Here is a 13,501-nt window from a genome sequence, read left to right on the forward strand (position 1 = left end):
GTAAAAGAGTTTGAAATTTTTAGGATGTCAACTTCAAACATTCATTTTATTGAAATTACCATATGTGGTAAATTTGAAATCTTAGTAAAATTTTAATCTAAGAAAGATCTTCTGCTTCTCTTAGGCATGATGCCATTTTTGAAATATTGATCTGATTGAGTGTTAGAAATCTGTTCAGAACAGTTGAAATCAGATTATATTCACAATTTCTGCTTAAAAATCCCCCCAAACACATTTTAAAACCTTTTCCTCTGCATATTCCAGTGTAAAAAATAGTTCAATCAGCTAATTTCAATGGCAGGACTGTGTATGCAAAATTTGCTATCTGTAGGTAATGGGTAGGTAATAACTTTCTGACATATAAACTCACTCTTCAAAATATAACAGATATTCAAAATAATAATAGAAAAACGACTAGCATTTTTAAGATAATGCTAGACACGGAAAGAAGTATAGCACAAGTAAAACTCACAACTGCAGCTTTCACAAAAGTATATGAGTAAAACCATTTGCTCTCTTCTCATTTTCTAAGTGACTCATCCCAACAAAAAAAAAATTGTGTGGCTGATTCACCATTTTGCAGGAGGAATCCCTGGAAGAATCAGAGTTGCCCATTCATTTCCTAATCTAGGTACTGGAGCAAAGGTTCTGGGGAGGGGTAGTTGCTTACCTGTAACTTATGATCTGTAAGTGATCCATATAAATTCATAAGCCTGGGTTCTGCGCCTGTGCAGGACCTCGTGAGTGGAATATCCAAGCTCCTCGTGGTGCACAAACACCGCCCAACATGCTCAACACAACCATTTATTTCAGCAGTTGGAGTGCGCTTCCTTTGGTTCCTGGATGATCACCTCCACACAACGATCATTCCACAAAGTCTTCTAGAGAGCAAAGGTAAGTCTTTTTCTATTCATTTACTGTTGCACTAGGATGGGAGTGTCTTATGAATGTCTACAGATCACTTAAAGATAATAAGTTACAGGTGAGCAACCTTTTTATCTGTAGTGTGATCTGTACAACATCCATAAGCCTGGGTGTTTAGTAAGCTTTCCCAGAAAGAGGGAGCAGTAAGCTATTGAAAAATTCTCTTCAAGACTCCCCTTCCAAAATTAGCTTCTATAGTAGAATGTAAGTCAATTGCATTGTGTTCACAAAGGGTAGTTCAGATGACCATGCTGCCATGTTACCGATATCTTACATTTGGATCCCTGAACGATGTGCTGCTGATATTACATAAGCCCTAGTAGAGTGAGCTCTAATTGGGTGTGGTGGTTCTATCTTCTGGACCTTATATGCTAAAGAGATTAGTTCTACCAGCCAATGGGACAGGTGTTGCCATGATATAGGATGACCCTTTAACCTACACTTATAGGCTACAAAAAGTTGTTTCCTCATACAATAGCCGTTAGTCCTATCTAAGTAAAATAAGAGTGACCTCTGAACATGCAAAGCATGTGAAGGTGTTGTAGTGTTTCTGAAAAATGAGGGCAGCACTATATCCTCATTCAGGTGAAAATATGACACCACCTTACGACAGAACAAAGGATCCATCCACTTGATCACCTTGTCAGGAATACATTTTTAATATGGTGAGTCAATTCTTAGAGCTGTTAACGCTTTGCACTAGTTTGGCAACTAGAAATGCTGTTTCCAATGAAAGTAATTTCAAAGAAATGGCAACCATTTGCTCAAAAGGTGGCTCTCAGAGTCGAAAGAACCAATGAAAGATAACCACTATTCAGTTGGTTATCTAACTGGAGAATATATATTATTTAACTCCTTCAGGAATTTTTTGCAACCTGGATGAGAAAACGCAGTCCTGCCATCCCATCCCTTATGTTTTGAAGATATTGCTGTGAAGTGGACCTCCGGGGAAACATTAGCCAAACCATTGCTTTTTAAGTTTGTCAAATATAAAAATACTTGTCTAATAGTCGCAGGGAGCTACCGAATGGCACAGTGGGGAAGTAACTTGCCTAGGGAGCAAGAGGTTGCTGGTTTGAATCCCTGCTGGTATGTTTCCCAGACTATGGGAAACATCTATATCGGGCAGCAGCAATATAGGAAGATGCTGAAAGGCATCATCTCATACTGCGAACAGAAGCTCATATAGTAGTACACTACTTCCCACTGTGGACCTTAAATACTTTCTGTGGTTGCTTTGAATGTCTGTATGCATCTTTTAAATCCAACTCTGCAAGCCATTCTGCCTTGTAAAGGAGCAGAACGACACCTTGCAGCGTCATTTTACAAAACTTCCTATATTGACATATTTGTTTTGCCATGAAGGTGCATAGCTCGCTAGTCTTATAAAGATGGAAGTTGCTATGGAATCCGGCAGAACAGTCAAACCATCAAAGATGCTGCTTGCTTGGCTCCTGTTGCTTACTACAGAAGTCTTCTTGTTGTTTGCCTTTGGGTGCCGTAGTGCTTTCACTGATATTGATGATAAGAGTCTCTTGTAAACCCTCCTTTCTGGTGGCTTAAAAGACTGATGCTGGTGGAAGGCTTATTCTGGAAAGATGAATAAGACTGTGTACTATATGAATACAACCAATATTTATATATCGCTTTTCAAAAAAAGTCCCCAAAGCAGTTTACATAAATATAAACAAAACAAAACAAACAAACAGGCTCCCTTTCCCCAAAGGACTCGCAATCTAAAAAAAAGAAATATAAGATAGACACCAGCAACAGCCACTGGAGAGATGCTGTGCTGGGGATGGATAGGGCCAGTTGCTGTCTATAAATGTTTTCGCAGTATATTTTGATTTCTTTAACTTCTCCATCATGTTGTCAGTCTCTTGACTAAACAAGCCCTATCAAAAGGGAAGGCCCTCAGTTTTCTCCTCCATATCCGTAGCTATGCATGTCTTCTCAATGAAACAGCAATTCCCAGTGACCTTGACTGTGTCTCTACTAAGTGCTTTGCTGTGCAAAAAATTTGGCATGTAGTATTTGTGGACTTAAAGATATCTTTGCAGTTCTGATGCAATTCCTCTGGTAGGTAGGCCCTTAATGTCCTGTCGCAAATTTTCCCAGAATGAGTGGTGCAATTTGGCCATGCAAGTCATATGATTTGCAATTTTAACCGACAGACACACAATAGAGTACACTCTCCTACCCATATTATCAATTTTGCAGCCCTCCTTGTCTACTGGTGCCGAGTGGTGACAGCCACATTTGCTTAAAGTTGCACAGTCTATCACTAATGAGTTTGGTGTGGGATGCTTCAATAAGAAAGAGCCATTCACCTTTTGCACTTAGTACCTTCTAGTCTCTTAGAGGCTGGAGTTACATCCCATGCAGCCTTTGTAATGACCAGGAGCATAGGTAGAGCAACTAGTTGTGAAAAGTGAGAAGCTGCCATAAAGACACAGACAAGGTCTATAATTTCTGATGTCTGCTTTTTAAACTCCAGACCCAAAATATAAGCCATCTAAGACACTTGCACATGATATGCCTTCAACTCCTCACTCAGAGGGGGAGATAAAAGATCTAAACAGTACATTTTCATCTAGAGATGGGTCAGAAGGGTGTCCTGTTGCTGCAGATTCACCATCCGAATCAGAAGATGATGTATAATATTCCCCAGAGGAGAGTCTATCCTCCTCTTGAATTGCCTGAGCAGATGTATCTGAAACACATGTACCCTGCACACAGTTTGTGCCAACAACAAGGTCAGTATAGGCAAGGTCAGCTATGGAGAGCACTGAATCCATGCCAGAGGTGAAGTGCTTGCTCGTACAGAGCTGCTCAGAGTAGAAGTGCCTGGTGTTGTTTTTTTTAAGTTTGATGAGAGAAGGACATGCAAATCCTGCAAATTCTTGTATTATGATCCTCGCCTGAACAGGAGTCATGCTGATCTATTGAGGGCAACTTTCCCCACAATCCTTGAACTTCTTAAAAGTTTTTCCTAATGTCCATTGAGAAACTGGATACCAAAAACAAGCTGCAACAAACCGGGAAAACAGTCTAAATCAGTCAACAAAACCCAGTCTGTTTAGCAATAAGAGAAGTCAGCAACCCGTCCAGTAAGTCAAAAACACTTAACGTGTGTGTGTGTGTGTGTGTGTGTGTGTGTGTGTGTGTGTGTGTGTGTGTAGGTAGGTGTAGAACCAAATGCAACCAAGGAGCCCTAGCTGACAAGGTGAACGCTTCAGCAGTCAGAAAGGGACTAAAAGAAGTGCACTCCAACCGATGAAATAGTCGCACCAAGCACAAGGAGAGGTGCCTGAGCGCCACAAGGAGCTTGGATATTCCACCCATGTTCTACGCAGGCACAGAATCAAGACTTATGATTGTCATATGGATCACACAGATCACTGCCTTACAGAATGCAAGCTACAGGGTTTGTGAAAGGCCAATTAGAACTGGTAGGAACAAAATGACATCCTGAGCAGAATCTAAAGCTAGAATCTAAAGCTACAGAGAACCTTTAGCTCAAAATGGATGAGGAGGGACCCTGAAACCATTACCACCCCATCCAGGTTCACCTTTCCTCATGTGGTGTGTTTTATTGTGTTGACACTGACTTTTCTTTTCACCCAGAAGTCTTAGAATGATGCTATGCAATGGCATTGCTTCATTCCAAGATGGCTTCTGCGTGAAAAAACGTGGTGTCCACCAGCTGCCAGGACTGTGGGGGAGAAGCATGGTCATCATTAAGTTTGGCTGGCATCCCCTTGCACAAATTTCCATGATGACTCCATCCATTGCAAATTAAACAGCAAACAGGGAAAGAATTATGGCTTGCTATTCACTGCATTTCTGCCTAGTTAAATTATTAGCAACTGGAAATTTGAGATAGAATTTCCATGCTGCACACCCCCAATTCCTGACCGGTTTCTTCTAGTTCTTGTCTAGATTAGAGATACTAATTCATCCAAGGACAGGCTCTTATATTGGCTGCCAAAACTGAGTTTCACATACTTAAAATAGAAGTTGCTAGTGCCAAATTGACAATGTTCACAGGCAGAGACACCTGAGGCCATAAACTATCCCTGCTAACTGGGCAAAGAGATCAATAAGGGGAAGCAACTGTCCTCATTGATTCCAACATAGAATCCCTTCCACTGGATGCCGTTAGTGTTTCCTTGTGTTTCTTCTTAGATTGACCCCTTTTGGAGGCAGGAATTATTTTCTCTTTTGCTACATAACTGCTCTGAAAACTGCTCTTTGTTGAAAAGCACAATATAAAAAGTGTATTTCACTTCATTGATTTTAAGTTAGCATTCTTTCTTCTCTTTCTCACGCCTAATGAGTTTGCTCGGATTGCAACAGAAATACATGTCCAACTTCTGTCTTTCATTGTGAATGTTATATTTCCTTACCTTGCTGTGCTGAGTCTTTGTATAATGGTAAAAGAACATATTAAATTCCTTGAGGCACTCATCTTTCAGCTCATAAACTCCATGACCGGATACACCTGGTTTCCTTAATTAAAAAAAGTTATCACCCAAGTCAGACTAGCATTTTCACTGACTGCTTACACCTGAGCAAACAAATACAATTTTTTCAGTAAAAGCCTTAAAGGGAACAGAAATGAGCCTTTTGGTACATATGGAAATAGGAATTGAAGTATCACTTTACCAACAAAGAAGGTTCCTACAGAAAGACTGAAACACTACTTCTAGTACATGACTAGTTGGACAACATCTTAGCTCATCTGCACTGGCTTCCAGCCTCAATGCAACATGCTCGTTATTCAAAGCCCTATACAGTCTGGGGCCTGCAAGCTTACAGTAGTAACTTTTGCCATATATTAATAATCTTTTGAGTCTGGGTGTGCACAAAAGCGGCGTGGCCTGTTTGGTTTGAATTTGAACACAATTCTAACCAGGGAGGGTAGGTTTGGTTTAACTTAAACACCACCCCTCTAGGTTTGGTTCAAATTTGAACGCAAGTTGGACCAGTTCTGAAAGGTTCTACATGAGGTATAATGGGTACTCAAACTCACCCATTATTCCCTATGCAGAGCACCTAGGGGCACCAAAGCAGGGTGGGTGATCCCACCAAACCCCAAAGCAAATCTGACACTCCAGTTATCATTGATGAATTACTGAAGATTTTTACATTTTCCCCATAGGGAATAATGGGAATTTGAGGATGTCCTATCTGCCCCCCTGGGTGGTGCCTGGGCACCAAAGTGGGTTTGGGGGCAAGGCACATTGTGCCAAAACTCCCTCCTGAAGCCCCAAGCCAGTGGGGCTCATTTTTAAAAAATATAATTTTTAAAAAAGATTTTAGCCTGTTACAATGTAATGAACAAGAATTGCTCCTCCATTCTGAACAGTAGAAGAGTATATGACCTAATTTGCTCCAACACTGACTCTACCGCTGCCTTGATGTTGGAGCCATTGTCTGTCACGATGAAGCCCAGGGTGAGGTGTGGCAACCCACCTATCCAGGGGCAGATTAGCCCATTTGCCGCCCTTAGGCAAAAAGGTCTTAGCAGCCCCTAAAAAAAATCCACATCAGTAGCAGGAGCTGGGGGCGGCAAGAGGAATGTTCCTCCCTTTCCTTTTTTTTTTTTTAAAAAGCTGCCACTGTGGCAGTAGCTGCAGTGGGGGAGGGGGCGCTGGGTGAAGAGGAAGTCCCCCCCTTTTGTCCCCTCAAGTTTTCTGCTGGTGGTGGCTGGCTGCAGGGAGGAGCGAAGAGTGCCTGCTCTTTAACCTGAGAAAGCCCACTGATGCTATGTGGGCAGCGCGACCTCCTCCCTCCTCCCCAGTGACTGCACAAGGGCTCTGCTATCCATAGCCCATTTCAGCCGGAAACAGGCTACAGATAGCAAAGCCCATGTGCAGTCAGTCACTGGGGAGGAGGGGAGGAGCTCACTGCCACTGGCGAGCCATGCATGAAGCTTGACTTTAAGCTCCATTCATGGCTCGTGGGTGGCAGTGAGCTTGTCCCCAGTGACTGACTGCACATGGGCTCTGCTATCTGTAGCCTGTTTCCGGCTGAAATGGGCTATGGATAGCAGAGCCCTTGTGCAGTCACTGGGGAGGAGGAAGGAGATCGCGCTGCCCACATAGCATCAGCGGGCTTTCTCAGGTTAAAGAGCAGGCACTCTCCCCTCCTCGCCCCCCACCCCTCCCTGCAGCCAGCTGCCACCGCCAACAGCAATGTACTTCAGGTGATAGAGGGGGGAGCTCCCTCACCCAGTCGCCCCCTTCCCCCCAGCTACTGCCACTCCTCAAATGTTGCCACCATAGGCAGATGCCTCCTCTGCCTATGCCTTAATCCGCCAGTGCACCTATCCACTCCTCGGTTAGGTAGCCGAGTACAGCTGCCACCTCCTCCTTGGTGTGCTTGACATCCAAGGTCCCCACGTGCAAGATGGGCCCACCTGTGCTGAAATGCGGTGTGGGACGTGCTAGAGCCAAAGGCAGCACCCGAGGTCCCTTCTGGGCCCCACCAGTGAGTAGTAAGGACCAGGAAAGCAGCATGCATTCCACTCACACTGTTCCACAAATGAGTCGTGAAATGCATGATAGTGTCAGCCAGTGCTGCACGCAGCGTGGCTGACATGAGCTCCCTGCATGTCACGTACAGGTCGGAATTGCCAGGAAATTTAGGACTGACAAACCAAAGTACTTTTTCACACAACACATAATCAACTTATGGAATTCTCTGCCACAAGACATAGTGACAGCCAGCAACTTGGATGGCTTTAGGAAGGATTTGGATAACTTCATGGAGGAGAGGTCTATCACCGGCTACTAGTCAGAGGGCTATAGGCCTCCTGCAGCCTCAAAGGCAGGATGCCTCTAAGTGCCAGTTGCAGGGGAGTAACAGCAGGAGAGAGGGCATGCCCTCAACTCCTGCCTGTAGGCTTCCAGCGGCATCTGGTGGGCCACTGTTTGAAACAGGATGCTGTACTAGATGGGCCTTGGGCCTGATCCAGTAAGGCTGCTCTTATGTTCTTATGAGGGGACCATGGTCCAGCTTAACGTAGTCCTTGAGGGGATCGTGTAGTCAGGCACGAGGGTCTGGATAATCTGGCGGAAGCCAGGGTTCTCAACCACCTGAATAGGTTGGTCATCGGTGGCCATCAACTCCCCTATGAGGCGGTAAGGAGACGTGGGTCCACATTACCAAGACACTTCTTGCCCAATGACTGTGCCCACCGCTTTGACCAGCAGCGTGCCCTGTTTTATGGAAGCCTTCACACAGCCCTGGTCAGCACTAGTCGAAGGCACACTGGCCGAACTAGCGCTGTCAGCAGAGTCAAGGAGATCTGGGTGACGCCGTCACATGGGTCACTACATGGAGATCATTCCCAGATACTTAGCATCCTTGCCCCAACTGGCCTGTGCTCTGCAGTCAACACAGCAAGCAAGTTGGGACATCTTGAGGAATTTCAAAATGCCACCAAAGATTGCTGCTCTGGGTGGCTTTGAAAGTCCTGTATGCCTTCTTTGGTGATGGCAGCACTGGGGGGCTGCTGGTGGACCCCCGCTACCGTCACCCACCCCTCTTCCACCCGGCGCGTTGGAGGAAGTGCCCAGCTTCAGCTGAGGGGGTGCTTCCACCTCGGCAGCAGGCCCTTCCTCCTCAGAGCCAGACTGGAAGGACCCAGAAGTGGACTCCGCCACAACCTGGGCATCATCAGGGGGCCCACATTGAGTGGCGAGAGGAGCACTGAAGGGGCTCCAACCAGGAGGAAAAATCTGGGTGCACTGCCAGCCATCAATCTCCTGTCCTCCACGGAAGCAGCTTCCCTGGCAGGAGAGCCTCCCAAACACCAGGCTCTGCACAGGGCAGTGGCACTGGTGGTGCACCTGATGGACCTGCCACTGGTCCTGGACCTGGCTCAGCCAGATAGGAGAGCCTTTGTGCCACCACCTCACCTGGGGCAAAAAACTCGCCAATGGGAACCTGCGGGACCCCATGCCAGCATCTTCTCTGCCTGCCACTGGGCTGTGAGCCTTGCTTGCCACACGGAGCTCAGACATGATCTCTGTGGGTGCAGGCATTTTAAAAAAATTTAAAAATTGGGGGGACCCCCATCCAAAAAACCTAAATTAAACGATGCACCTACCCACCCACAACAGCAATACAATAAATTAAAATACAGTGGGTGGACAACTAATGGAGAATCTGTAAAAACAAGTAACAACTGGCAAAAAAAGAAAAAAGAAAGACACAGAAAAAATACCTCCCCCAACCCAAACCAGAAAGGAGGCCCTGTTTAACAAAAGCCAAGGACAAAGGGGGCATCAAAAAGAAAGCACCTACCCCTTGTTGTCCTGAAGAATCTTCTGCCCCACACACTAGTCAGGAAAAAAAACCCTTACCTGGCCAATGGCAGGCTGGCAAGCAGGCACAGCCGGCCTGGGGGGGGGGGGGAGGGGGGCAGAATGCACCACCTTCCAGCTGCCTGCCCACCCAAACAAATTAAAAGAGAAAAACTGAAGCAAAGTAAAAGCTGGTGGGGAAAAATGTGCTGGGGAATAGGTGAGAGAAAGAGAGGTGAAGCAGCTGCTGCATGGGAGTCTGGAGCAGGCGGTGTGCTAAGAACAGCAGGAAAAGGATTTTAAAAAGAAAAGTGCCTGCTCATGAGAAAACAAGGAATCCCCACCCCCACCCCCTGGATCCAAAATGAAATAAAGCAAATGAGGCTGCTGAACTGAGGACTCTTCTTCAACTCAGCCCAGAATTAAAAGCAGCAGCCACCAGTCAGTAAAAAGTAACAGCAAAAAGGAAGAGGGTGGAATGGGGGGCAGAAGGGATGAACCAGGGAAATAGGTCAGAGAGGCCTCTCAGGCCAAAGGGTCTGTGGCCCCCAGCCCCCTAGCAGTGGGCACAGAGCAAGCGAAACATTCACTCACTCAGAAAATGGAAGATCCAGCAGCAGCCACACAAACATTCGGCCAGGGGAAATTAATTTGGAGAAGGGGGAATGGAGGCAAAAAATGGCAGAGGAGACTGGAGATACCTCATCATCACTGGCACAGAGGCAGGCAGGCACAAGAAGTCTGCAGCCAAACTCTCTCACCTGCAGCAGCCAACAACAGCAAGCAGCAAGAGTGGTTTTTGCAAGGCCGGGGCATGCCTTTTAATACAATTTGAAACTCCCTCCTTTTGCAGCCCCCACCTTTGCACCCCTCTTTCATGGCCAATAAGGTGCCAGTTCTCCAGGACTGGCACCACCGGAAAGCCTACCAGAGAGCCAGAGACATCTGGCCAATCAGTGAAGCAGGAACTCGGCGAATGAAATCAAGGGAGACAAATTACACAAAATGGCTACTAGCACTTAAAATGATGGCTCGAGCCTTCAAGCCTGTTTGAACTAAACCAGGCTCGATTGGTTCGAACTCAGACTGGCATTGCCAATGCAATGCCCTGTTTGGTCCGAGTTCAAACCTCTGAACCGAACCAGTTCAAATTTGAACCTGTTTGCACACCCCATCTGAGTGAGAGAAAAATGATTAAGTTATAAGAAAAATGAGTTTGAATGCCGAAGATTCACAAGCTATTGTGATATGGATTATGTTAGATTCAACAGCAATCACCTTTCTAGCTTTTTAGCACTGCCATTTGGCAAAACTTTTAAGTAGTATTCTGGGGAAACCCTGGGATTCCTCACAAGCTTATCATGGCTTCCCTTAATGAGAAGATGAACCACAGTGGACGATCTTTATTGAAAAATAACCTGACCATCACTACTTAAATTTCCTTTTTAATTCACAGCAGCAGGGCATGCTGGAGGATACAGTTCAAAGAGCAACACAATGAAACCTAACCAGGTAATGGTTTATCACATAATCCTCTGCAGTATATCGGGCAGGCACACAGCAGTTCCTTGGCAGACAAGTTAATGTGGGAAAGGATCTTTCTCAAGGTAAAGCTTCTGAAAAACCACTGCCAGTTAGTAGAACAGTGGGTACTTTGACATTCAAGTAAACTAGCTACCACCACCCTTCAGCAAAGTTCTTTAAAATTAATATTATTGTAAATCACCTAGAGCTATTTAGATGGGGGGTTGGGAGGATATAAAAATATATTAAGTAGTTTTGAACTCTTGATATCTATGCAACTTTGAAAGTAGAAATAAGAACTTACTTGAAAATGGCCACTTTGTGGATGACTCTCTCCAAACCAGTCTCATTGTTTTCCTGTTAAAACATTTTACAACCCAATGTAGTAAGAAAAAACCCATATCCATTGCTAAGTATTAGTAGCAGTAGTACTATTCATAGTAAATTAAAAGCAAATCAAGTTTATTAGAAACTACACATATCTGTAGGTATTCAGAGAAAGCTACAAGTATTTGTCACTTAATACTAATGCAGCAAATAATCAAACATTATAAACAAACAATATGAGTAGTGGTGAAACGTAATTCCATATTTACACTGCCATTCAATGCAATCGAAATTTTCACAATTCAACATTTTCAAAGTCAACAGCACAACAAAAAGATAAGATATTCATTCTTACATGTTTCTGTAAAGCTCAGCAATTTTACAAAACCAATATCCTTAGCTGTCCTCGTAACAAAAAGTTGTCCTTTAAGGATATTTGGCACAATTCAGCTGTTGCATATGCCAAGGAAGCAAACTTAACTATCTTAATAGTTCTACCCATAAGTAAAGTACACAACTTTCTGTTTAATAGACTAAAGACAAACGTGCCTGTGCAAACACAACATAGGTACACCAATATGGTTTCCAGTGTGCATCATTATTCCCTATTGTTGTAGTGTTGAACATGCTCCTTGAACACAAAGCTGATGCATATGTGGAACTGGTGACAACGTTCAGTAAAGTGGGGACAACTGTGTACCTGTTAGTGAGAGCTCTTGTGCCACAAGTATGTGTCAAGTATAAGAGGAAAGAAAAACAACGGGGAAGCAAAGGAAGAAGCCACTCACATCCTTAGGTAAAGATGTTGCAATAGCACTGTGAGCCATTGGTTCAATGCAGAGTAGATGGATAATTTCTCTTATAGTAACATCATCTTTTGTCACATGGCTGACTCCTGGTACATATCTTTCTCCTGATTGGAAAAAGGAAAAAGTATCACACAATGGAATATGTATTTCATGCATTCCAGAGACTATATTGCAATACTGATAATTAGGACTGTGCATTGAAGCATCCAATTTGAGCCTGTTCAGGCCTGGGGCGGAGGATTATCCTTTGTGTTAGGACCGTAAAAAAAACACCCTGAAGTACTTATTGCTGCTGGTGGCTGCAGAGACAGCGGGGGTGGGGTGGGGCTGCAGCGGCTCCCCTTTCTCCTGCCAGCAACCCCACCCCTGGGTCTCCTGGGGTCATTTCAGCCCTGTTTAAATGCACAGCGGCCCTTTTTTTTGCCTCTGCGCATGTGTACAGGCCATTTGCGTGATCCCTGTGTGGTCACGCATATGGCCTGTACGCATGCACAGAGGCCAAAAAACCAAACTGGGAAACTGGTTTTGTGCACATTCCTAGGTTCCTCACATTTCTGCTGCTGGGGGACGCTCTTCCACAGGAAAGGGAGCCCGTGGTTCAAGCTAGGAAGATGCACAGACATTTAATACCTGTAGTTCCTCCCAAAGCTATTTATGTTCACTAAACTAAATAGTTTTCCAAAGGCAGCATGGAATCCTGCAAGAGACATGAGCAGGCCTCTGACCTCCATCACAGTGAGCTTTGAAGTAGATAAGGCAGAGAGCTCCAACCCCAGTCCCGCTAACTAGTTTATCACTTGTTCATTAAGTATTGGCATCAATTGAGCAATAATTTCTTTGCACGTCTGTTTCTCTTGTATCCCTTCTAGTGGCTCTGTGATGACATTTTGTTCTATTCTGCTTTTAATTTTGCCCCGATTACAGGATAAAAGCGATGTAGTGCCACATATGACTGAAAAGTAAAGGCAACTTTTACAAAGCCACACAACAATTTGGGCCACATTAACAAGTGAGGATTTTATTAAATATGCTATCTATGTGTGGTATCCACAATCTCCCTTGCTCCAGAAAAGAAGTCTTAGTCCAGAGTAAGGAATCTTTGGGAATAAGGCACTTTGTTCAGAGTAAAAGAAAGCTATGAAGGCCACGCATTAGATACATTAATACAGGCTGCACAACTTTGGCCCGTCAGATGATTTTGGACTACAAATCCATAATTCTCAGCCCCAGTGTCCAATATTAAGGGATTGACCTAATGGCACAGCGGGGAAATGACTTCACTAGCAAGCCAGAGGTTGCCAGTTCGAATCCCTGCTGGTATGTTTCCCAGACTATAGGAAACACCTATATCGGGCAGCAGCAATATAGGAAGATGCTGAAAGGCATCATCTCATACTGCGCGGGAGATGGCAATGGAAAACCCCTCCTGTATTCTACCAAAGACAACCACAGGACTCTGTAGTTGCCAGGAATCGACACCGACTCAAAGGCACACTTTACCTTTAGTCCAACATCTGCAGGAGGGCTGAAGCTGTGCAGCCCTGCTTTACTATCTTAAACAAATGTATTAGAGAATCTCTTTATACTACTTGTTCTTAAACA

At 44.6% G+C, this 13,501-nt stretch overlaps 1 protein-coding gene across 4 annotated transcripts in view; it reads right to left on the reverse strand.

Annotated features, from left to right (window-relative positions):
• UBR1 (ubiquitin protein ligase E3 component n-recognin 1) overlaps positions 1 to 13,501 on the reverse strand; it is a 183,595-nt gene that overhangs the window by 93,070 nt on the left and 77,024 nt on the right. For all 4 annotated transcript variants that reach the window (XM_053271283.1, XM_053271299.1, XM_053271291.1 and 1 more), the window contains 3 exons: positions 11,879 to 12,003; positions 11,068 to 11,120; positions 5,334 to 5,436 (listed from right to left, as the gene is read on the reverse strand). In XM_053271283.1, coding sequence (XP_053127258.1) covers positions 5,334 to 5,436; positions 11,068 to 11,120; positions 11,879 to 12,003 — 281 coding nt within the window. The remainder of the gene's footprint in view (positions 1 to 5,333; positions 5,437 to 11,067; positions 11,121 to 11,878; positions 12,004 to 13,501) is intronic.

This window comes from Hemicordylus capensis, chromosome 1, assembly GCF_027244095.1.
Source record: "Hemicordylus capensis ecotype Gifberg chromosome 1, rHemCap1.1.pri, whole genome shotgun sequence".
Classification (NCBI taxonomy): Eukaryota; Metazoa; Chordata; class Lepidosauria; order Squamata; family Cordylidae; genus Hemicordylus; species Hemicordylus capensis.